General features: G+C 43.4%; 2 protein-coding genes across 2 annotated transcripts; both read left to right on the forward strand.

Annotated features, from left to right (window-relative positions):
* The first annotated feature begins 1316 nt into the window (after positions 1–1316).
* On the forward strand, positions 1317–2003 carry LOC115816059 (ecto-ADP-ribosyltransferase 5-like). Its single transcript, XM_030779029.1, has one exon. The coding sequence runs from the start codon at positions 1317–1319 to the stop codon at positions 2001–2003; it is 687 nt and encodes a 228-aa protein (XP_030634889.1).
* A 16340-nt stretch (positions 2004–18343) lies between these two features.
* LOC115816060 (ecto-ADP-ribosyltransferase 5-like) lies at positions 18344–26639 on the forward strand. The gene is made up of 2 exons (XM_030779030.1): positions 18344–18418; positions 25932–26639. The coding sequence occupies exons 1-2, from the start codon at positions 18344–18346 to the stop codon at positions 26637–26639; spliced, it is 783 nt and encodes a 260-aa protein (XP_030634890.1).
* Positions 26640–26861: the final 222 nt, after the last annotated feature.

Here is a 26861-nt window from a genome sequence, read left to right on the forward strand (position 1 = left end):
TTGTTTACTGCCACAGATAAGACACAGAGGACAAGACGGAATGAAGATGGCAATATGGTTGTTCTTTATGTTTGCAACTACATCGGTCACAGTACAGGTAGTCTCTGATTTTGCTGAAAATATTAATTGTATACTCACCTATATTTCGGCAGTGCTCCTATGAATTTTAGGGTAAAGTTTGTTGTGGTTTAATGAAATAATTAAATTGATTTGACCCTATCACTAGTATCATTTATGTATAGAATCAATAGTTCTATGTAGAAGACCCATTCTAAACTAATGATAAGTCTCTTTTGTATTAAATGACTTTGGGTTCACTTTTGGAAGAGAAGTTCTCATTTTAACACTTTTTTTAGAATGGGAACTAAATTAAAACAAAAAACAAACAAAAAAATGGAGATGGAAAGTAATTTAAAAAAAAGATTTCACAAAAAATGTGTGTGGTATTCAAAGTTCTGCGATGCTGGAATCAGTTGCCCAATTGTCTGATTGGCAGACTCTGTCACAACCTTCAAGAAAGGCCTAAATACTCATATCTGTTAACTACCCCACTCCTCTACACTCGACCCCCTCAATACTGTCTGATACGTCATTTGAACTATGTTCCATTGTATTGTTTGGCTCTCTATGATGTATATTGCCTGGCAGTCCCTTGTAAATACTCTATGTTGATGCTTATACTGTCCTGTGTCCATTTACCTTTTACAATGAAAACTTCTTGAGCTTTTGTGGTGGATATTACTGAGTATTGCGGAAGTATAACTGTTTTGTTGTTTATCGTTCATAGCATTCCAGCTATTAGCACGGCTTCATCCCCACATTGGGTGATAGCTTCTTTTCTTGCACTTCTGTAGCCCCTGTTTATTAGCACTGTTTCTTCCTTTGATTGTCTGTAGTTTATTCTTTTGCTAGTTATTCTTTTACTTCCTTCAACTAAAATGAGGCAACGACTCAATTTGTGGCACTGATATGAAATAAGAGAGAAAAAAGTATATATATATATATATATATATATATATATATATATATATATACACACACAGTGTTTGCATGGTGTTATAAAGCCAATGCTTTGTTATCCATCTCTGTGAGGCCTATTGACACTGATGTGTTAAACCTCTCAAGTAAGTGTTGTTAAGCACAGTAAATTGAATTTTCCACCAACTTAAAGATGTGACTGAAGTTTTTATCACAGGTTTTGGACAGTGTTCTCCTTGTATAATTTCCTGTTACAGTAACTCAGCTTTTTTCCACTCTTACTTCCACAGCTGAAAAGAACTTTCACCACAGATGTTGAGATGGTCTTCCCACTAGATATGGCTCTTGATTCTGTTGATGATGCCTACAATGGCTGTAGAGAGAACATGTCAGAATTGGTGAAGAGTCGTTATCTGAATCAGGAGAGAAAAGCGAACATACATTTTAATGATGGATGGAAGCTGGCAGAGAAAAGGGCCAAAGCAGATGAGGGTCTTGAGAAGGAGCAGGCAGTTGCTTTATGGGTCTACACAAGCAGCCATCCCAATGTTTACGCTGATTTTAACAGGGCTGTTGGTCATGGTAAAAGAAGTTACAAGAATGGCACATTCCAATACTATTCCCTTCACTTTCTATTGACCACTGCCATTCAGATTCTCAAAGAAAAGCAAAAATCTCATATGAGGACATACCGGCGGACCAAGGGCACTTATGACAACATCAAAGTAGGAAAAACAATTCGATTTGGCAGATTTGCCTCCGCCTCTTTAGACTACAATGAAACAATCAGTTTTGGTGACAAGACTTGTTTTGAAATTGACACCCATTTTGGAGCTGACATAACAAAGTTCTCTGGGAATGAAGCTGAACAAGAGGTTCTGATACCACCATATGAAAAATTCAAAGTCACATCTATTCATAAGAAAGAAGATGAGCCTAATCTGTGGTGTGATCTTGTTTATAAGGTAGAGAGTGACAATACTCAAAGTAAGCTAAACTGTGCTGTGGCTAACAAAGTTCATTGATCTTCAATATAAGAGACAGATACTGCATCGCTTGTCTAACCTTATAACCCACAGAAATATCAGTATTGATGTTATTTTACTGAGGGATTTGTTTAATAGCTTTATGATATGATTAGATATCATTCACATTGCTATGTTCGAATGCTTTTGCAATCCATATAATTACCCTTCCTGTCTTTTTTGCTCTTGCCTGAAAATAATAAAGACTGGCATTGAAAAAAGATTTTCTCCCTGATTCACTTTAATTTCAGGCTCATTGTGATATCCAAGCTAAAAATCACTTGAGTTTATTGGAGGTCAAACCATTTGCACCAAAATTGTGAGGCACTGGGTGACTGTGTATTAGGTTAAGTGAATTTGTTGCTGGGCAGCAGGAAAACCTAACAACACTGATATTACCTGCACAGTGCATTGATAAAATACCTATGACTGCACATCAGTCAGTGAATAGTTAGAAATACTTACACCTGTTAGCTGTGTTCAACAACACGGAGAGACCCAAAGAGAAATGATCTGCAGTACATCATACGCCACTAGGGGGCTCTTAAACACCATTACTTTATAGAAAATGCCTAATTCGATGAAATTCAACACATGACAATTCAATACATGACAATACATGCACATTAAACAGATTCACAAATATTGTCATTCTCACACAGTCATGGAATGAAATGTATACAAAACATATAGGGAACATACATATGGAACTTGTCTCACACAGTAGAACGAAATAGTGAGTAGAACAGTTTCAACAGAAGAATAACAGAAACCTTACCAGGATTACAACTCTAGGGGGCACTGAACCCTCAGTAACCTGTACCTATTCTTTGTCCTCAGGTCATTTACTTTTCACTCAAACATGAGGCCAACTTAGACTTTAAAAGAGGAAACTACCTGATAAACTGTAAATTACAATTTATTCTGTGGTAAAAAGAGGGTGTGAAAGTGTAGTGTCAGAAAGAGTAAAATGGTATTTTGGTAATTGTGTGATGCCCTCAATCTATATATTTGCAGTTCTTATATTATACATTAATGATATATTCTCCTGTGGACTGGTGATAATAACAGATAAACAACTTGTTCCTGTAGAGCTTCCTCACACACATTTGTATGATAATGCGCTCCCTGCTGGCAGTTACATGTGCTTTTTGTGCATGCTAAATAGGAAGAACAGACCGTAATAAGCTTTATATTCTTGTTTAAATGAATGCAAACTGTCAGAAACCAAAGGAGAGAAAACCCATAAAGTAGCAATGAAGCAACTGTCTGACAACATTACCTTGCTAATATTATTACATTTACATTTATTCATTATGCAGACGCTTTCAAAACGACTTCCAATACAGGCAGAATACAAAACAGTAAATAACAATTAAGTGGCAAAGCCTTAAAAATATCACCAAAACACAACTGAACTTCATATGAACTTTCATATGAATGTTGTCATTATGTCCTTATATTTCTTTTAATGGGATAACCTCCATCAAACCAGATCCTATTACAAGTAAATAAATAATGAACATTGTTATAGAAGACTGACTGAGAAATACACTGCAGAGCAAAAAGAGTTGTGAAATGACTCAGCAGGTCTGACCACATGAAGTTCAGGGTGTATTACTTCCTTGCTGTAGATGTATAAAAACTAAAAATTCAAAGTGAAATCTGTTCAGATGAAAAAAGGAAGCCTGATCTGTGGTGTGATGTTGTTTATACTCTAAAGAGTGAAGGCTGATTTATACTTTGGCATAGGCTCTATACAGAGCCTACTGCCGTAGCCTAAGCGAGTGGCCTATGCCGTTGTGAGCATTTATACTTCTGCACTGGTGTGTCTGCGTTGCTCTGTAATGAAACCTTCAAAAATGCTAGTTTGCAGTGGGATTTCTATGCCACTGTGTTGATGTCCTCTTGCATTACAAACAATGCTCTCAAAATAACGAGCGTTCAGTTCACCATTTTGCCAAACATTTTCAATTGCGACTATTACTGAGTGGATCACGTTGGAGTAGGAGCTAATAAATGTTGAACAACAGTTACTTTTACTGAAATTACTGCAACACAGAAAAGAGAGAAGACATCAGGGGAGATGGTGTGTACGACTATTGAACCGACTGAGCAGAAGAGGGTGATCCGACCAAGCGGACCAATCACAGTTGTTGTGGTCTGCTTCGACATTATATTTCTAGGGAGGTGCACGTCAGACTACGGCGTCGGGTATGTGGCTACGCAGAGCCTACGCCATACCTACGGCGTAGATTCAACACAGAAGTATAAATTGGGCTTAACGGTATACAAAGCAATCTGGACTGTGCTTTGTTTCGCAAAGTTAAGTGATCTTCTATAGAAGACATTCATGCAGCTTTGCTAGTCTGACTCTGTACCTTACAAAAATATCAGTATTGATGATATTTTACTGAGAGATTTGTTTCAGAGCTTAATAATTACATATCATTCACATTGCTATGTTTGAATGTTTCTGTAACCTCCTGTATAAAAGGGCCATCAGTTGCACGCATGCAGAGGAGAGAAGTAGGCGCCAAGAGGGACAGGCCAAGATGACCCCCCTCAGATCATCAGTACCTGCAGCCCAGAGGCAGCCCCCAGCAGTGACTGGAGGCCAAGAGGAGCTCATGCAGCAACTGTTGGAGACGATTAAGAAGCAGAGTGCCCTTCTCGAGCGTGTGTTGGAGCGCTCTTCAACATTCACGCCCTTTAGCTCCCGATCCTCTCACCATTCCTCCAGACATTCAACACCACGGGAGGCTAAAGTCCTACCAGTCCAACCAACTGCCAACCCAGCCATCGTGCAGGAGCTAACAACGCACCTACAGCACCTAAAGCTGCCACAGTCAGTCCAGTCTCCACCACCTGTCAGCCGCGATCCTTCCTCTGTGTCTTCTGCACTGTACTGTCTGCCACCTAGAGAAGATTCATTTGAGGCCAAACAGACAGATGTGGCTGCCCCCAATACATTACTGCCACAGCTGCCGTTCTCACCACTGCCACATCCTCATCCAGCAAAGGAAGAACCCCTGGCAGCACCCCAAACCGAACAGTAGCCAGCAGCAGTACCTGGTCAGCCACATTTACCATATCCACCTATGTACTGGCCACCTGGACCAGTGATGGGTATGCCGTCATACCTGACACCTTACCCTCAGCCCAGCGCTGCCTACCCCAGCCCGTACTGGCCCACCTTTCACCCTGAGATGACGGCGACAGTACCATCAAAGACAACAGTGTCCCCTGCGGTGCGGAGATGCTCCTACAGCCAGGTAGCGGGACCCACCTTTCCAGACTTCATCAAGGAGGATGAGACAGAGTACACCATGCTGAGGATGGCATTAAACAACCTGCTCGATCCAGAAGAGACAGAACAGTACAAGTACCACGTCCTCCTGGAGCACCTGAAAGTGGACAGATCCCGGCGCTAGCCTTCTCCCAAGCACCGGACCCATTCACTCGAGCCATCAGAGTGCTAGACAAGAGGTACGGTCAACCCTGCCAGCTAGCCTCCAGAGAAATCAAGGCCATCATGGATTTGCTTCCCATTCAACCTGGGGATGAACAGGCATTTGACGATTTCGCCCTCCACATCCACTCACTTGTGCCCGTAGACGCTAGGTGGACAGGGGCAGGTGGAACTGGCCTGCGGTTCTCATGTGGAGCGCCTACTGGAGAAGCTGCCAACGGACTGGTTCTGCCGATTTAAGAGGCACATCAGTAAGCTCAAACCAGAGACTATGGCCTACACCCTCCTAGATTTCTCCACCTGGCTGCAACTGGAAACAAGGTGCCAACCTAGGAGAGAACAGCCTCCAGCTACACGGAGGGAGAGGCCCCTGCTAAAGCCCAAGCATCAGCCTACCACGATTCTGCATGGTGTAGACAAATCCATTCCTGCCTCTGTCAGCAGTTCCCTCATCATCACAACAGAGGGCAAAGTTCCAATTCTATTGCCCTTACTGCGATAAATCTGACCATCATCTAAGTCAGTGCTCTGACTTTAAACAGCCTGGATAAAGGACAACAGAAGGTGCTGGCGATGTGCGCGCACTCACCAGGCAGCGCAGTGCACCCTCAAGAGGCTGTGTCGGATCTGTAACGGGAAGCACCTGCAGGTCCTTCACGACGTCAACCAGAGACCCAACGAGAGTACATGCCTGGTAAACTCGGCAGTGAAGACCCTGTATTTGGGCCGTCCCAATAACTGCAACCATGTGCTCCTTAAAGTCATCAGAGTGATCTTGTGCCACGGAGAAAGGTCACCGGAAACATACGCAGTGCTGGATGACGGGTCTGAGCGCACAATCCTCCTCCAGTCTGCAGCTCAACAGTTGCAGTTACAAGGTGAAGCAGAGGACTTGGCACTGAGGACCGTTCGACCGGATGTGAAGGTACTGCATGGGTCATCTGTATCCTTCACAGTCTCACCAGTGGCGAACCAAAGAAAGACATACAGGATTCGTCACGCCTTCACTGCCAATCACCTCGCACTAGCAGAGCACTCACACCCTGCTGCCTCCCTCCAGAAGAGGTACTGTCACCTACAAGGACTTCCACTAGAGACACTCAATAAAGTGTCACCACTGTTGCTGATCGGAGCCGACAACACTCACCTCATTCCCATGGAGCCAGTTCGACTGGGCCCACTGGGAGGGGGGCCCGCAGCAATCAGGACCAGGCTAGGCTGGACATTGCAAGGGCCCGCAAGAGACTTTCATAATCCAGTCCCTGCAACGCAGTGTCTGCTGACTTCCACTGTTTCCCCAGCAGCCGAACTTTATCGCCACGTCGAGAAACTATGGCAACTAGACACAGTGCCATACCGAAGTGAGAAATTGGTAACCAGATCTAGGCAAGACCGTAAGGCAGTTGACATTCTGGAGGAAAAAAAACCTGTTAGAATTACAGTTGATGGAGTGGACCGGTATGCAACCCCCTTCCCAATCCTGAAGACTCCTAAGCAGGCAGTAATGGCAAGACTCCGAGCCACAGAGGGCTGATTAGCAAAGGACCCAGAAAGGGCAGCAGCATATGAGGTAGAAAAATTGGAGAAAGCAGGTTGTGTCACCAAGCTGGGTCCTAGGGAGGTTAAGGCAGCAGAGGAGACCTGGTACATTCCCAATCACATGGTTCATCACAATGGGAAGAACCGCATTGTGTTCGACTGCTCATTCAATCACAAAGGTCAGAACTTGAACACCCTCCTACTTCCTGGACCACCGCTCGGGCCATGGTGCTACTGAGATTCAGGGAACATGCTGTAGCCATAAGTGGGGTCATCAAGGGAATGTTCCACCAGGTCCGCCTCCTGCCACAAGATAAGCCCCTGCTTTGCTTCCTCTGGCGCGACATGGCCAGAGATGTTCCTCCCAGTGTGTATGAATGGCAAGTTGTACCATTCGGCACAACCTGCAGCCCATGCTGTGCCACCTTCACACTCCAAAGACACGTTCTGGATCACAGCCAACCAAACGAAGATGTGCGCCACTCAGTAGAACGATGTTTCTACGTGGACAACTGCCTCCAGAGCCTCACATCTGTCGAAGAAGCAAGGCAGTTAATAGATAAGCTGAGAGCGCTTCTGGCTACAGGTGGCTTTGACCTCAGGCAGTGGGCAAGTAACATCGGAGATGTCATCAGCCATTTGACAAAGGACTCCAGGTCAGAGAGCAGTGAACTGTGGCTTATGCAGAACGGAGTAAATCCTCAAGAACTAGCATTGGGACTGCGCTGGAGTTGCAGAAGCGACACACTCGGGTACAGATATCGCCCAGTTGACCCTGCTGAACCCACAATGTGCCACATTTACCGAGTCCTTGCTAGCCAATATGATCCACTGGGCTACATCATCCCCTTCATCACCCGTGCCAAAGTCCTCGTACAACGTCTGTGGTGCAAGGAGCGTGATTGGGATGACCCCCTCCTCCCAGAAGGCCTACTGCAGGCATGGAGAGCTTGGGAAGGTGAGCTGCCATGCCTAAGAAACATCACCATGCCTCGGTGCTACACCAGCCCAGAGCTGGACACTCCGACAGTCAGCAGAGAAATCCACATCTTCTGCGATGCCTCAGAGTGTGCTTATGGGTCGGTAGCGTACATGCGCACTGAAGATGAGCGAGGTCAAGTCCAAGTGGCGTTCCTGATGGCTAGATCAAGAGTGGCCCCAAAGCGTTAGCAGTCGATTCCACGTCTAGAACTCTGTGCAGCTTTGACAGGCGCACAGCTTGCCAAGGTTTTACAGAATGAGCTGACCCTCCCCATCAAACAGACGGTCCTGTGGTCTGACTCCACAACAGTACTCACCTGGTCACAGTCAGACTCCTGCCGCTTAAAAGTGTTTGTGGGGACCAGAGTTGCTGAGATTCAGGACCTCACAGACAACCACATCTGGAGATATGTGGAGTCAACTAGCAATCCGGCCAACGACATCACCAGAGGGCGAACCTTATTGGAGCTCACGAAGCCCAGCAGATGGAGCCAAGGTCCTGCTTTCCTGAGTCAGCCGCCAGCGAAGTGGCCAAAGAAGCCAGACAGCAAACCCCCCGATGATGCTGCAGAGTTAAAGAAGCCAATCTTCTGTGGTATCACCCAAACAGCTACCGACACCATACTTCCAGATGCCAAGCAGTGTGCAACATACCAAGAGTTACTGGAGAACACCACCTTGTTTCTTCATGGGGCGGCAGGGCGCACAGGAAATCCTTCAGCAGCTGACTATTCTGAAGCAGAGAACACCATCCTGAGGAGAACTCAGATGGACAGCTTCAAAGAAGAGTTCACCTGCTTAGAACACAACAAACCCGTGCCACCACAAAGCCGGCTGATCACACTGTCACCCGAGTGGGATGAGGCTGCGCGACTCATTCGAGTGGGAGGAAGACTCAGGCTGAACAAACTGATCTGGTAGCTGTACACCCCATTGTACTAGATCCAAGCCATGTGGCGACGAAACTTCTCATCAAGGACTATGATGATCAGCTGCACCACTTGGGGCCAGAGAGAACCTTTGCAGAAATCCGACGGAAATATTGGATTCTGCGGGGACGAGAGGCAATCCGGCAACACCAGCATGGCTGCCTCGAATGTCAGAAATGGCCGGCAAAACCTGTTGTTCCAAAGATGGCAGACTTACCCCCAGCACAGCTCCGACTATTCAAACCAGCCTTCTATTCTACAGGAATGGACTTCTTCGGACCTTTTGCTGTAAAACTAGGCCGGAGGATAGAGAAAAGATGGGGCATAATTTTCAAGTGCCTGACTACTAGAGGTGTGCATCCTGACCTCCTCAACAGCATAGATGCAGACTCCTTAATGGCACTGAGAAGATTCACTGCTCGGAGAGGAACCCCATGGGAGTTGATATCGGATCAAGGCACCAATTTCAAGGGAGGAGAGAGGGAACTGAATGAAGCCTTCGCCAAGTTGAGCCCCACTTTACAAGTACAGCTGGCTAGGCAGAAAATTCAGTTTCATTTCAACCCTCCAAACACCCCACACTTTGGAGGAACATGGGAGCGGGAAATTCGCTCAGTAAAGGGTGCACTCCAAACAACACTAGGAGCGCTAACTGTGTCTGAGGAAGTCCTAAGGACAGTCCTAATTGAGGTGGAAGGCATCCTGAATGCAAAACCCCTGGGATATGTGTCCGTGGACATAGCAGATCCTGATCCTGTCACCCCAAATCTCCTTCTCATGGGGCGGCTTGATTCACCCTTGCCACAAATGACATACCCAAACAACGAACTACTGGGTAGGCGACAGTGGCGTCATAGCCAGGTACTAGTGGACCATTTCTGGGCTCACTTCACAAAGTGCTATCTGCCAAATTTGCAAGCCCGACAAAAATGGCAGAGGGACAGTCCCAATCTGAAAGTAGGCACAGTCGTGATGATTGTGGATCCACAGCTCCCCAGAGCCTTGTGGCCTATTGGAAAGATATCAGCTGTTGTCACTGGCAGAAATGGACGTGTCCAGACAGCGAGTGTTCAAGTGAGGGACAAGACTTACATACGACCAGTGGCACGGCTAATTGAGCTGCCAGCCATTCCAGATGATACAGCAAACAACCCCTGAAGAAACTGTGGCCCTTTAGTAGAACAAATTTGCAAGCAAATTTGGGGGCGGCTGTATAAAAGGGCCATCAGTTGGGAACCTCTGCCTCAGAAGACAGTGCTTAAATGGTTGTCCAAGGAAAGCCTAACACACACATACATACACCCACACCAGACCATACCAACCAAACCCCCTTTTTTGTAAGTTCAAGTGTGCTCATGTTGTGCTGTGCGTTTTAATAAATATTAAAAACCCAAGTTGGATTGTGTTCTGACCGACACCCCACGGTGACAGCAAGGTCCCTGAAACAGCGCAAAGGCACAGTGACACAGGGTGCGGCACACCTAACACTGCACTCTCAGTCACCCTCCTTTTCACCTGCATACAGCCACCAAATGTCTCTCTTGTTGATTGCACTTGCTTAAAAATATAAAAATAAATAAATAAAGACCAGTACTGAAGAAAGATTTTCTCCTTTCCTTGCTTTGATCTCAGGTTCACTGCAATATATTACGCACAACACCACATTGCTAAATGTTGAAATCCATTTTAGGCTTTTGAAGGTCAAGACAACTGCGCTAAATTCGTGAGAGATTTCTTTGTGTTTCTTTATTTTAGGTTCAGTATGCATTCTTATGTAACCCTCTTCTTCCCTGGCGCCGGAAGGTACTCACGAGTCACACTCCTATTAATATAATAAAACAGAATCCTGGGTTCCCTACCGAGAATGGTGAGCTGGCTGGATCTCCTGTCTACCATTAAAATTTGGGACCGGCAGGTCTAGGGTTAGAAAAGGTGAGGTTTGCAAACACTAAGGGGCGATAACAAAAAGAAAAACCTAAGTAAGATGAGAATAAACTAACTAGTGCGGTGCCTCCACTGAAGAAATACAATACCAGTGCTACCTGGCAGAAAAGCTGTAGATCTTCAGATATATTTAACATGAAAGTAATGTAAAGTAAAATGAATGATCCCTACTATCAGTATTTCAGTTAAACAACAGTGATGAAATGACACGTTAATGAAATTTAACAAATTGGTGACATTTATTTTACCCTTTTTTAACTCTCCATGAAATTAAAAAAAGTGAGTGTGGATATGTTCTTGCGTGCATGTGTGTGAATGTGCATGCGTGGGCGAATGTGTATGTGGGTCTAATATAAAATAAAACATTAAATAACAAATATTCTTTCAAATCAGTTTTGTCACCATACCCACTTACGTGGAAACCTGACAAATAATAAATCTTGGCGACAGAAAACAATTTCAATACGAATACTCTCCCCGCACTCGCTAAACTAGGCAACCCACTAACTTCACAAAATGGCGGCGAAACAATACAACTGTAACACAGCGGTTTTACAATGAATACTGATCACAAAACAAAATACAATGAACACACAAGCAAAATTTAGAGTCTTCACTACACCCTTGCAAGCTTGCAAAATAAACGTTGGGGCCCGCTGTGTTGGTGCACATTGAGACAAACTCACAGTTCGTGAAACTCCGAATGGTGAATGAGATCCGACATAGAGGGCATCAAAGCTCACTCACATGGTTTTGCAGTCGCGCTTACCCCACGGGACGAAAAACAGTCTGGCCTCACGAATTAAACTCTGTAGGCTCCTCTCGAGCAGCAGTTCCTCAGCAGGTCAGCTACAATGTGGCTTCACAGGCTGGCAAAGTCCGCTTTCACTCGATCTAGTCCCCGGTTTTTCCGACAGCAAACTTCGTATCACCAACTCCAACTTCTCTCTGCACTTCTTTCTGCAGCAGTAGCTTCTAGATCCTCGCTTAATGTCTCACAGTCTCTGATTGGCTCAACACACATCACAACTTTAAACTTGCACAGGATTGGTTACATCATTAAGGTTTTTTCACAAGGTTTTTCGGGCAAGCACACATTATTACCAAATAAGGAAAACAAAGGATTATGGTAGTTGTAGTTATTTTCAATATACAATGTATGGAGCATTGTTATCAACTAAAATATCATTAATATTAGAAAGGCATTAACAAAGTAAATTGTTTTCTAAGGGCCTTACACTTAACTGAACTCATAACTGGGAACTGGAAACTCTACCAAACTGCCTACAAAATGCACTATCAAATATTTCCATGACTTTCCATCAGTCTGAAAATAATTTAAAGTACCTGTATTTCTTGGCAATGTTGAAATCCTCAAAACCATTCACAAATATAACATATTTATCAGATTATCACAGGTTAGGAATAACAAAGAAAGCCTTATTAATAATCAAAACTATGCACATTTTCACATAAGACACGATGACACATGCACAGGCCAACAAATATTAATTCATATTACTGACATTTGGTAAGCTCGTGCACATAGCGAATCAGACAAGGATGGCATATAAATAGCTTTCTCACAGTAGAACAGAGTAGCAGCTAGAACAGCTTTATAACACAGAAGAATAACAGACACCGTACCAGGATTGCAACTCTAGGGCCACATAACCTGCCCCTCATTTGTTACTCATAACGACAGATCATTTACTTTTCACTCGAATATGAGGCCAAATTAGGAAATAAAGAACATAAACTCACACAATGAATGTCTAAAAATTAAATTATGTATTGTCAACATAACACTGAGAATAACTAACTCAAATATAACATGTTTTTCATGGCCATTGATCTCATGGACTGAGGCATCAGTCAATGCATTTCAATCATTAATCTCTGGGAGATGAACTGTTCTATGCAATGAACGGTTATATTGTTGCTATAATTCCTCAAACTGTATATGTCTCGTAGCAGCAAACTGTTTAATTGCCCTTCGGTCATTAGCTGATAACTGAGGGTTGAATCTTGGTGACACATCAGGAAGATGCCATTATTACAGTATGGGCTGGAAATTCTCTAGACCTGCCAGAAACATCTAGATTCAAGCCAGACTTCTGACACTAGTTTATTTCATTATTAGAGTTGCATCTTTCATTCATTGTGTACTCCCTTGTCTTGCTAATCCTGTGAATGCACAAAACGAGCCCCGTGATCACTGAGAACAGTGTTGTTTTCTGTTCTAATCCTGAGCCATAGCAAAGTTTTGTGGTTTTGTGACATTATCATAGTAGCCACTGACAACAAGTGACAAGATGAAATACTGCCCCCATTTTCAAACATGTTATACCCATACCACAGACCACACGAGGAGTACTAGGAAGGTGTACTGATTTCCAGGAGGGTTTTTGACAGAGCAAGGCCTCTCACACAGCCAGACAATTTTTGTAGACTTACCACTGAAAGTTATATTAGTTATTTGTATCAATAAACACTCCATGTAACATAAATGTAATAAAGATTATAAGAATGACTCGGCTACAGGTCTGTTGGTCTAAGGTTGAGAATTTCAGGCTTGTTCACTGTGTCCCAGGCTTAGTACTCTGAAAGAAACTCTTTTTATGTCAATGTCCATTCTAAAAACACTACAAATAACGGAATAACAGCCATGGTAGAGATTAGTGTCCTCTGTCTCTAGTGTCATCTGTCCTCCCTGGATACCCCAGTGTAAAGTATCAAACATCATGTACAGAAAAAAAAACAGTCATTAAGCAAAACTATCAGCAGGAATTCCATACTGAATTCTCCATAATGGCCATAATGGGGGACAGGAGCCTGAATGTGTGGTATGCTAGATGCACTTGCCTTCAAACAACTCCGATTTGGCATCTAAACAACTATACCTACTGTACATGAAAATTCCTGGTGTGTCCTACAACCAAACAGTTGTTTCGCCCTGAAGTCAATGAAACATAATCTGTACAATGCAAATCTATTAGGAAACTGCTTTGCTCTAATACATACACATATTGTTAAACTAGTTCTCATAAATTAAAACAAATGCTCAATTTGATCATACGTGGGCCTTTTATCTCAGTGGAGACCATTTTTTTTTACAACTAAAGCAGCAGGGAGACTTCTCTGCCTCTGGTCCACTGACCTTTCTGTTGATACCTAAAAGTGACAAACACTGAAAAATTGCAGGAAATTTTACAGCAGCTGATTTCCGCTGAAAGATTTTGTGCAGTTTATTCTTGATTGTCTATACTTCACAGCCAGACAGAAGTATGCTGTTTTTTTGGCCTGTGGATTTCCTGGCACCTCTACCTTCACAGTTAGCTTAACCATCACCAACTTTTTTTCATTTTCTGTGTATTGGATGATATCTGGACGTAGACAACTGTGAACATCAGGGAAAGACATCAGTCTTTGATTTGAACTGATCTTCTTTGAAAGATGTCAGTGATCCCCAAAACAATATCTTAAAATATTATCAGATAAGATATGACAATGAGCCCTTCTCACAGACATAGAGGAGGAGACTTGTGGACATTATCAGTTAAAATAAGAGAGTGGTGGAAGATGACTGAAAAAAAAGACAAAGTTGTGGTCTGACATTATGTTACCAAACATAAATTCAGAAAGGACTCATGACATGATCTGGTTTGGTCACCACGTTGTAGCATTCATTTGCTGGGTTAAGGTCAATTTATACTTCTGCGTCAAATCTACACCATAGGTACGGGGTAGGCTCTGCGTAGCCGCGTACCCTACAGTGTAGCCTGACGCACACCTCCCCAGAAATGTAACTACACGTCGCAGCAGACCGCAAAAACTGTGATTTGTCTACTTGGTAGCATCATCCTCCTTGTGCCTCAATCGGTTCAATGGTCGTACACACCATCTCCACCGATGTCTTCTCTCTTTTCTGTGTTGCAGTAATTTCAGTAAAAGTAACTGTTATTCAACATTTATTTGCTCCAACTCCAACATGACCCACTCAGTTTCAGTCGCCATTGAAAATTTTCGGCAAAATGGCGAACTGAGCGCACGTTATTTTGAGAGCTCTGTTTGTTTGTCCCCCAAAGTTTAGAAACTAGTCTTTCTTTGGAATGCAAAACTTGTTTTACAGATACTGCTGTGCAAGGACTGAATTCCGACTTTTTACTCAACATTATTCTTACCATCATTTGTAATGCATGAAGAAAACTAACAGAGTGGCATAGAAACTCCACCTCAAACAAGCATTTTGGTGATGTAATTACAGAGTGATGCCGACACACTACGCAGAAGTATAAATGCTCACAACGGCGTTGGCCACTTGCGTAGGCTGTGGTGTAGGCTCCGCGTAGACTGTAAAAGTATAAATCAGCCTTTACACTTGGGTCTATCTTTCCTGAGTTTCTCTTCTCCTTTGAATAAAATGATGTCCAAGACAAGTGTAGTGGTACGTCTTTTCTGTTTATTCCGAATCAGTGTAGAAATCTTCTTCAATACAACATTTGTTTTCCTCACTCTCTCAAACTTTTTTACCTCTCTCCGAACTCTCTACTAGCTGACAGAGAACTTCACTATGTCACTCACTAACTGTTTTTCTCTTAAAGGCACAGTTGCAAATTGCATCTAAACACAACAGCATAGATAGATAGATAGATAGATGAATGCATAAATAAGTCTACAAAATCCTGGAGGGGACACAAACAGTACAATTTTGGTTTGATGTACCACACTCTCCCTTGCATAACTAAATGTCATCCCGATATTTCCAGGCCCAGTTCGCTCTGTTTTAACAGTTTGATTGCTTACAAGTTGGAAGAGTCCAGTATACAAGATACACATCTGATGACAGATTTCACATAACATACATCTCTTCTTATATGCCATGTGTCAAACAGTGGGTGTCATTGTGCACTACCACAACCAGCTATTTACTCCGCTGTGTCCACAGGAAGCATCTCTTGACTGGCATAGGTGTGACCTTTGACCTGCAATACAATCACATAGAATCTCACACTTTCACTAATTCCAGTGGCTCAAAATCCAACCTCTTTCTCTATCTTGTGGTATAAGTCCTTTCAAAGTCCTTTCCTTTTTCATAAACACATCATCTTACAACAATCACTTCTGCATCAACAGTCCTTCAGTGTGTGGTTCTAAATACATGAACTTATTTCCTCTTATCTTGTAGGCCTAAAATAACTTTATGTAACTTTATGTTTTTAAAACATATTGGAATCGACTAACATGAATTTAACATCAACTGATTTAAGCATAGATATTCATTCTCGAACCAAACGGCATAAACGTTACATTCCCATACTCAGTTCTTATTTAGAAAACTTAAAATCAAAAAGTGGTAACGAGAGTGGTGACATCTCTTCCTCATTGTGATGGAAAAAGTCAAAAAGTCAACTGATACCATTTCAATTGGATATGTTGGTAAGTGGTGCTCTTACTGCTTTATGTGGTCTTTTGCGCTTCACACAGCTACACACCTTGTTTATGTGATGCTCCACATCTCTCTTCATGCAAGGCCAGAAAAAGTGCTCATGGATCAGATCCGCTCAACACCTAAATGTCCCATCTCTTCACGCAACTCCTTAAGAATCAATGAATGATACTTTGGAGGCACCACTAGCTATGTTGCTGTCTGTCGCTGGAGCGCACCCTCAGTGTCAATCAACAACTTTGCTCTCTTCCTTGCGAATACAGCCAACTCACTGTGAGCATCTCTCACCCTTGGCCACAGCTGTTGTGTGACATAATGCCTAACCTGCTGTAACAGTGAATCCTCCTCTTGAGCAGCTCTCAATACTTGAGGGGAGATCTGCTTCACAGGACACATTAGTCGCTTATTGTTCTGATCTTCAATTGCCATTGTGATGATCACCGGGCACAGCAACGGCTCCCTCTCCTCTTGGTGGACAGACAACCCTTTGGAGACACTGGACAAGATTTCAGACTGCATCTGCTGTGAACAGATGAGCATATACTTCTCTATGTCAAGGGGCATCCATGATAGCCCATCTGCATCTGAGTTTGACTTCCCTGACCTGTACTTGATAGTAAATCTGAAGTCAGCCTGTTCAGCAACCTATCTCAGCATAGTTGCATTCAGTTTTGCTGTTGTAAGCACATATGTGAGGGGGTTATTATTGGTACACACTACAAATGACAGGGCATAATACAAATAATCTCTAAATCTGTCACATATAGCCCATTTCATTGCTAAAAATTCTAGCTTATCAGAGTGGAGATGATAATTCTTCTCTGGAACTGAGAGGGTGCAGGAACCATTGGCAATTATCACAAGATTTCCCTCTTGTCTTTGGTAGAGCACTGCTCCAAGTCCTTGTGAAGCATCACAGTGCAGAATGAACGGTTCTTCAAAGTTTGGGTAGCCCAGGACAGGGGACTGGACAGATAATCAATCAGCTGACAGAGTACCGCACTATGCTCTTCCATCCAGGTCATGCGCTGGTGGGAGGGAACCTGTCTTTGTTTTTTCTGTCTATCTCCAGCCTTCTGTTTCCTACTTGCTTTTGGGGTATCACTGGTCGAATTCTCAGAGCATAATAGAGCATAGAGAGGCTTGGCAATACAAGAAAAGTTTGAGATATAGGCTCTGTAGTACGAGATGAACCCTAACACTTTTCTCAACTCACCCAGTGTAGCTGGTTTCCTGTTCTTCATGTCTTGCACAGGTGCTATTTCCGCCAGATACATTGTGTACCCTTCTTTTGACACTTTTCCCAGAAACCTAACTTGGTTTTGAAACAGCTCACATTTCTTTACAGTCAACTTAACCCAATGTTGCTGGTAGCGTTGAAGCATTTTCCTCACATCTCTCAGATGATCATCAAAGGTTCGACTATGCACTAAATTATCATCAAGATAAGGCTGACAAATTTCATCTCAAAGCCCAATCAGGCATTCCTCCATGCTTCTTTCAAACTCCGCTCCGTTTCCGGTTTCCGGTTCGTACCTGTGCAAGCCTGCTGCTGCTGTTGTGCTGATTATTCGTCACTGCTCTACGGTCTGTCTCTAACATTTACGTTGTGCTGCGCTTCTAATCTTGTAATATTGTGTGCTTGTTTTAATCTCGCTCTGTGTCTGCTTCGTTAACGTTACCTATCAACACATTCTTTCTACTGTTTGGCTGCTAGCGTGCTAACACCAGCCTAGCATTCTTGCTAACCTTATTTGCACAGCAATAGTGTGTTGATAGTTCACGTTTACGTTACCTCTCTTTATCTGCCACTATGTCTTGCTCTCTCTGCCTCGCTCTCGTAGAGAAGTTGTCTCTCCTAGAGAGACGTGTCCGTCAGCTAGAACAAGGCAGCGCTAGCCCTAGTTTTATTACTATAGATACGACGGGCACCCCAGATAGCATTAGTTTAGCCTCTGAGCCGATTAGCGGCTCAGTCTCTCCCTTTAGTGCAGTTTCGCCGGCGGAAAAGGAGTTTGTTACGGTCATGAGTGGCAGGAGGTCTCGCCGACGCCGACACCAGCCGTCATCCGTACGGCCCGACTCACAACCGCTGCCGGTGGTGAATCGCTATGCTACTCTTGTTTCTCCTGCTTGCCGGCCCGGGTCCTCCACCTCCCACGACCGCCCCAAGCCCCGTACCTTAGTTATAGGGGACTCAGTGACCCGAGGGATTAGATTAGCAACGCCAGCGACTGTTACCTGTCTCTCCGGGGCCAGAGCTCCCGACATAGAAGCTAACCTTAGGGTGCTGGCAAACAGGAATAGCCGTATCGATAAGGCACACCACACAGACACTAGCTATGACAATATCGTTATTCATGTCGGCACCAACGATATTAGAATGAGGCAATCTGAAGTCACAAAAGTCAACATAGCTAGGACTTGTGACTTCGCCAGAAAGATGTGTCGGCATCGATTAATTGTCTCTGGCCCTCTACCAGCTAGGGGTAACGACGAAAGATATAGTAGATTACTGCAACTGAATCGCTGGCTGGCGCAGTTTTGTTTAGATCAGGGATTTGATTTTGTAGATAACTGGCCCTCGTTCTGGGGTCGACCTGGCTTGCTAAAAGCGGACGGCCTGCACCCTAATGTGCATGGCGCTGCTGTTTTATCAGGTAACATAGATAGATGTCTGAGTCAGCTATGACATCTTCCACTAGAGCGGGCCAGGTCGCAGGTGATTACAGAACCTGCTAATGAAATCCCCTCAGAGGCTGCTGAGTTCCATGAACCAATGACTCCTCTCCTCCAGCATAAGGCAAAGATTAATTTGACTAGTTATTCATTTAGTGGAGGGGCTTCAGCAGAGACTAGCTCCCTCTGTGAGCCTGGTCCTCATTCTGCCTTAGTTGCTCAACATAACTCGCTCTATGGTCATCCCTCTGTCAGCAGCAATTTGGCTTTTGCTATTAGCGTACTCTCACGCCCTCGCAGACCACGTCGGCCTAGATTTAGACAGCCTATTTCCCACAATAACTTAATTCCTATTCAACTGACCCCCTCTTCCGATTCGATCGTTGTAAGCCCAACAACCCTGAAGTTCGGTTTTATTAATATTAGATCACTCTCCCACAAGGCCTTGCTGGTCAGCGACCTTATTACTGATCTTAGCCTTGACATGATGGGTTTGTGTGAAACTTGGTTGAAGCCAGATGTTTATTTTTCTTTAAATGAAGCCTCACCCCCCAATTATTCCTTTTCACATGCTGCTCGAGCAGCGAAGAAAGGTGGGGGTGTAGCCTTAATTTATAACACTGAATTCTCGCCTAGCATCTTTAATGCACCAAATTTTACCTCCTTTGAGCTGCTCTCTCTGAAACAATCCTGCTCTACCTCACCCTTCCTCATAGTAGTGATCTATCGGCCCCCTGGGCCCTATAGTCAATTTCTCGATGATTTCACTGAATTGATCTCTAGCATTATAACTACGGTGGATAAAATCCTTATAATGGGGGATTTTAATATCCACATCAATGATAGCTCTGATTCTCTTAATAAAGCATTTACTTCTATTTTAGACACTTTTGGCTTCAACCAATACGTCTGCGAGCCCACTCATTCCAATGGCAACACCTTAGATCTTATTCTAGCTCGCGGCCTAACCGTCTCTCATGTGGTTGTTTCTCCCTATTCCACTGCCTTATCTGACCATTTTCTTGTCACCTTCCAGGTCACGCTCCCCTCTCCTCCTGTAGTCTCCACCGTGGTTCGTCGCTGCCGCCGCATTAATGCTTCCACCACTGCCGCACTTGCTAACTTACTTCCTGCTGCCCTCAGCTCTCTCAATGATCAACAAGGGTCTTTGAACGATCTGACAGACAGTATAAACTGTACCCTCCGCAATGCTTTAGATACAGTAGCACCATTAACGCTAAAAAATAGGAGTAAACATAGAACACCCTGGTTTAATAATGATACACGTGTATTGAAGCAAGCATGCAGAAGATTTGAACGAAACTGGCGCGCCACTAAGCTGGAGGTCTTCCGCCTCGCCTGGCATGATAGCTTAATAGCCTATAAATGTGCCCTCTCCACGGCCAAATCCGCCTATTACTCAAGAATAATTAATCTTAATAAAAACAACCCGAGATTTCTATTTGATACAGTATCAAAATTGACCCAGAATCACTCCCCTCAATCCAGTTCTATTACCGCATGCGGCTTTGTCGATTTTTTCTCACAAAAAATAGACTTAATCCGTTGTGATATTAAAAACAGTCAACAAAATCAATGCGCCGGTATACTCCCCATCGCTGCCCCAGAGCCTAATCAGGATGTGCACTCTTTAACCCAATTTGAGCCTATCTCCCTAGACGCGCTCTCCAAACTGGTGCACTCCGCTAAACCAGCCTCTTCCCTGCTCGATCCCCTACCTCCTAAACTTTACGTAGAACTTTTCTCGATCCTCGGCCCTACAATCCTCAACCTTTTAAATTTGTCAATTAAGTCGGGCGTTCTACCCTCTGCTTTCAAAACAGCCGTGATTAGCCCCCTACTTAAAAGACCTAACCTCGACCCAGAAAGCTTGAATAATTATAGACCAATCTCTAATCTCCCGTTTCTTTCTAAAATACTCGAAAAAATTGTCGCTGCGCAACTCATCGCATATATGTCCTCCAACAGCCTCTTTGAAGTGTTTCAGTCAGGCTTTAGGCGTTTTCATTCCACTGAAACCGCATTAACTAAAGTGACTAATGATGTATTACTAGCCATGGATGCTGGTGATACCTCATTACTTATTCTTCTCGATCTGAGTGCAGCATTCGACACAGTCGATCACACCATATTGTTAAAGCGCCTGGAAAATCAAATTGGCATCCGTGGCCTGGCGCTCTCTTGGTTAAAATCTTATCTCTCAGAGAGAAAGCAGTGTGTCCACTACAATAATGTGACATCTGAGTATCGAGAGCTTAACTGTGGTGTCCCTCAGGGGGCGGTCCTTGGCCCTCTCCTTTTCTCTATCTACATGCTCCCTCTTGGAGACATTATTCGTAGCTATGACATTAACTTCCACTGTTATGCTGATGATACTCAGATCTACTTACCAATCAAGCACAGTGACCGCTCTGAATTGGCTAACCTTGAGGCGTGTCTCTGTGCCATTAAAAATTGGATGTCCTCAAACTTCCTGATGCTTAACGCAGGTAAGACAGAAATGCTAGTCATTGGACCCCCTGTGCATAAGCATCTTTTTAGTAATCTTAAATTAAAATTTGACAACTGCATTCTCTCGCAAAATTCTACAGCTAAAAACCTTGGTGTGATTTTTGACTCTAGTCTCTCGCTTGTCACTCATATCAAGAACACTACCAAAACGGCCTTTTACCATCTCCGCAATATCGCCAAAATTAGGCCCCTACTATGTTTAGCTGATGCAGAAACCATTGTCCATGCATTTGTCACGTCTCGCCTCGACTACTGTAACGTTCTGTACTCTGGCTTGCCCGCCTCTAGCACCAGAAGTCTTCAGCTTGTCCAGAATGCTGCTGCCAGAATCCTGACCCGAACTAGGAAGTTCGATCACATCACTCCCGTCCTGGCTTCCCTTCACTGGCTCCCAGTTCACATGAGGGCTGATTTTAAAGTCCTCCTATTAACATTTAAAATTCTCCATGGGCTTGCACCGGCCTATCTTTCTGATTTAATTACACTCTACGCCCCCCCGCACCCTGCGCTCTCAGGCTGCTAAATTATTAGTTGTTCCAAAAGTTAAAAAGAAGTCTGCTGGCCATCGCGCCTTTGCCTACCGCGCACCCTTTCTCTGGAACAGCCTACCTATAGATATTAAAGAGGCAAACTGTCTTGCTACCTTTAAAACCAAACTTAAGACTCATTTATTCTCCGTGTCGTATGATAGCATAGTCTCAAACTAATCTTCCGGTATAGCTCAGTCTCTGCTGTAGTCTCTCCTGGCATAGTTTAGCTTAGTAGCTGCCGGCTTAGATACCTCTCATCTTCTCTCTCTCCTCCCTCTCCTCTCCTCTGCTCTTATCTTAACCTGATCAGTTGCTGTCATTAACCTGCTCTCTTCTCTTTGTGTGAGTGGTCGATGTCTGCGCCTGCTTCCTGGATGTGGCACCTTCCCCTGACCGGCTGAATGACTGTGCCCTGCTGTCCCTGGCCCTGCTCCCCCACGTGGCCCTGCTCCTCCTGCGCCCTCCTCAGCTACTACTCTTGCAACTTTCAATACAAAATTATCTATAAAATTACTTTTCTTATTTCATCTGTTAAGTGCCGCTACTCCAATTGCTCTCCTTCCCTCCCTCATCTCCTGCATGGCTGTGGCTCATCTGTTTTGAGCATGAGTGTCTGGTGTGAATGTGGCTACTTTCTCTTAGGTGTCCCCCCCCCCCCCCCCCCCCCCCCCACCCTCCATGCCATCCCTCTTCACCGTCATCCCGATGGCTGCTGCGGCTTCGTGTCCTCCTGCGCTGCTACAGCTGTGCCGTCCACCCCAACTGAGCCCCATGCTGTTGTGTCATTCCTCATACTACCTACCAGTTGTGTTCTCATTTATTATCACTCTGTTGTTTTGTAAATTGCCCTCTGGGCTGGCACCTACTGCACGCCTGGCTGGCCTAGAAGGGGTCTCCTCTCTTTGTGGTCCTTCTCAAGATTTCTCCTATTTTTCCCTAACGTCTGGGTTTTTTGAGGAGTTTTTTCTTGCCCGCTATGAGGATCAAGTCAGGGGGTGCCACCCTGCTCTGTTTTGTTGTAATCCTGTGGGCATGTAAAGCCCTTTGAGACTGTAAACAGTGATATTGGGCTCTAAATAAACTTAAACTTGAAACTTGAAACTTGAATGCGTATCTACTCATAGGCTCCAAGGTGTTATAAAGGCAATGAGTGGTCTGCTACTCTCTTCCATAAATCCTTGATGGTAGGCCCCTCCTTGATCTAACACTGAAAACCAGGCACTACCATGAAGGCTATCAAGCATGTCTGGTATACGGGGAATGGAATGGCGATCAGGCAGAGACTTCTGATTAAGCTCTCTATAATCGCTACAGAGACGCAGGCTTCCATACTTCTTATGAACACATGCTATGGGTGATGAGTAGTGTGACCTGGATTTTCTGATCCAGCCCCTGTTTAATAAATCTTCTAGATATTATCTGACTTCTCAATGCAGTGGCTTAGGCACAGAAACATAAGTGCGTCTTACCGGTGTCGTATCGGTGAGTCTGATTTTCAGCTGTAGGGAAGGAATGCACCCTATGTTCTCATCATCTTTGGCAAATGCTTTGCACTCTTCTCTGAGCATTTGCTTCACCTTTCTCTGCTGAACAAGGGGGAGATGGCCCATGGGATATACTTCCTCCTCCAGGTCTCATTGATGAGGCAGACTTGTGATCCAGTGTCCCACAAAGCCTGAGTCCTTACACCATCTAGGGAGCAGTTCACCATGCACTTACTCCCAATGAGGCTTAAGAGCTATAAGTGGTGCCAAGGGGAGATGTGGCTGACATAAGCAGAACCCGCGAATCTTTCATCTTGGCCCAATACTCCAGTTATCAGTCTTTCTTCAAACTGATGCATACATTCTGTGAGGATGGTTTGGGTATCTGGTGACCCACTCACCTGATATATTAGCTCTGGATCAATCATTACTTTGGCTATAAACGTATGGATCAGCATACAAGTAAATAGGATGAGAGTATTCTTCAATCTAATACACACCTTATTGGAAAACAATACACATATCTTTCACATTCTCATATTATTCACAACACATGTAAAACCTAAATTTGGGTGGGCTTAATGGGTTCACTCCCTTTAGTTTATGAGAAATGAGTCATAGAGGAACACCGTGGGTTTTTCACTTGTGGTCACAGAATGCTATGCAGCCTCAGAAGCGACTAAGCAAGTTTGCCATTTCCTTAGTGCACATTAATAAAAACAAGAGACTGAGTACCCTCACAGACCACCTAGCTGGGGACAGCTGTTGATGAGCAAAAGTTCACGTTCACTGATGTAAGTAATTTCATTTAATCATTATTTCACCCAGTCACTTGCATTGCGATTCAGAATCACTTTTACAGGCGAGATCTGACTGAGAAGGCTGGTGAAATTCAAAGCATCAAACAATGGTGAACCAATTGAAATCTTTAGTTTCAGCTTAGAAGCTTGGGACTGCACAGTGTACAAGGTATACACAGCAGTTCTCTCTCTCATACATCTGTATTGGCTATTTGGTGTGAGAAAAGAGTAGCTAGACTACTTAGCTGCTTGTTTCTAGAGCAGCTAACATCATTAAACATTAACATTTAATGATGCTGATATTTCCTTTTTTTTGTTTATCGCTGTAAGACACAGAGGACAAGACAATGAAGAGGGCAATAAGGTTGTTCGTGTTTGCAGCTACATTAGCCACAGTACAGGTACTCTGAACTAATTTATATTACCCTGATCCTCCAGTAAATGAGAGCCACATTAAATTAAGTTGCTAATCACAGATCCTATTTAATGTTAAAGGCAACAGATTTGTTTGAGAGCATTAAACTTCTTAGATTTCATATTCAACACTAGCATCATTTATGTATGTACCCAGTAGTTTTACTCATATTTCACCAAAAAGTGTTTGTGACATGTTGAGAAGAACTCCAGACTAATGCACATCTGTACAACTGTGTCTAACTGTGTCTCTTTTAGTATGGAGCAATTATTCACTTTGATACTCTTCCTCAGGTTTCCTTAGAGGAAAAATGTTTGATAGTTGGTCTGAAAGTAGTGTAGGCTGGTAATCAAGGGAGTGCTATCAACACAGACTGCCATAGTGCAGCCCATGCATGACAAATGACGCTAGTATCAGTCATTTACAGCCAGTTCAAACTTACCTCTTTTAATTAGAAAAAGGAAGTAAGTAAGAGTTTAAATGTAAATGTAAAAATAAGTGGTAATAAGAGGTTAAATGTAAATGTAAAAATTTAGAAATGTAAATACTGTACCTGAATGAGAACAGCACACAGGAATTAGTCACTCTTCTTGACTTGGAACTGACATGACACAAGTGAAGGTGTGGAGAGTTACAAGTATACAAATAAATACATACATACATACATTTATTTGGCCCCTGAATCCTTGTTAACCAACAAAGCAATGTGGAAATAAATAAAAGAATAGGTGAATGAATGATATAATTAAAAATAACACCCGAGTACAGGCTTAATCTTCAAATCTATCTACCTATCTAGCTACCTAGCTAGCTATCTAGCACTATGAGCCATCTATAGCTTTTGCTCATTTTGTATTACTCTCAGCTAACATGTGATAAAATACAGTCTGTCATAAATGTGTCCATTTCTTTTCTCATTATTTATGTCACTTCTTGGTAAAATCATGAATGTGCATGGGTTAGTTTTCATTGTTATGTAGACATTGTTTAGTTCTCCATCTCTGTGAGGCCTGCTGACAGTGATGACCTGAATCCACCAATAAATTGATGCTAAGCATCGTAAACTGGATTTTCTACCAATTTCCTAAAACTTAAAGATATGACGTACGCTCTAATAATTCTTTTTGGACATTTATAACCTCTATCTTGCTTTGTTCTCCTCTGGCTTCCACAGTGCTCCTGGGTCTTGCCTTTAGACATGGCTCTTGATTCCGTTGATGATGCTTGCGTATACTGCACTGAGAAGATGTCAAAATTGGTGAAAGAATTTTACCTTGTCCAAGAGATGAATACAAATACAGAGTTTAGGAATGCCTGGTATGAGGGACAGAACAGGGCCAAACCAGGCGACGGTCTTAATAAGGAGCAGGCAGTTGCCACATGGGTCTACACAAGCAATGACATTTACACTAAGTTTAATGAGGCTGTCAGCAATGGTAAGGGAAGCTACGAGAACGGGAAATTCCAATACACGTCCCTTTACTTTTTTTTGACCACTGCCATTCAGTGCCTTAAAAAAAAGCAACAACCTCATATGATAACATATCGACGAACTGCAAACTTTTATCACAACATCCCCAAAGGAACAACAGTTCGACTTGGCAGGTTTGCCTCCTCCTCTTGGGATGCCAAAGCAAATGTCAATTTTGGGAACAAGACTTGTTTCAAAACTCACACCCAGTTTGGGGCTGATATATCAAATTTTTCTGTATATAAACAGGAAAATGAGATCTTGATACCACCATATGAAAAATTCAGAGTGATTTCTGTTCAGTACAGAATGTATAACCCCTATCTGTGGTGTGAGGTTGTTTACACTCTACAGAGTGTCGGTACCCAGAGCAACCTGAACTGTGCTTTGATTCACAAAGGTGAACTTTAATGGATCTTCTGTGCAAGAAATCACCTCTGCATTGTGTTACAAAAATACCAGTGATGGTGATATTTTATGAAGGGATTTCTTTTACAGCTCAGTGTCTAAATGCTCCAGTATTCTATATAATGTCCAGGAACCAACATAATATCCTTCCTGTCTTTTGCTTCTGCATGAAAATAAAGACTTGCTCTGAAAACAGGTTTGCTTATTACTTAATTTTCATTTCAG

Source organism: Chanos chanos, chromosome 7 (genome assembly GCF_902362185.1).
Source record: "Chanos chanos chromosome 7, fChaCha1.1, whole genome shotgun sequence".
Lineage (NCBI taxonomy): Eukaryota > Metazoa > Chordata > Actinopteri > Gonorynchiformes > Chanidae > Chanos > Chanos chanos.

Excerpts from the sequence above, each read along its gene's own strand:
- LOC115816059 (XM_030779029.1), top strand. The coding sequence starts at position 1,317 with ATGGCTCTTGATTCTGTTGATGATGCCTACAATGGCTGTAGAGAGAAC.
- LOC115816060 (XM_030779030.1), top strand. The coding sequence starts at position 18,344 with ATGAGTGGCAGGAGGTCTCGCCGACGCCGACACCAGCCGTCATCCGTA. Across the intron at positions 18,419-25,931 it reads ACTCACAACCGCTGCCGGTG|TGCTCCTGGGTCTTGCCTTT; the intron begins GTGAATCGCTAT and ends TGGCTTCCACAG.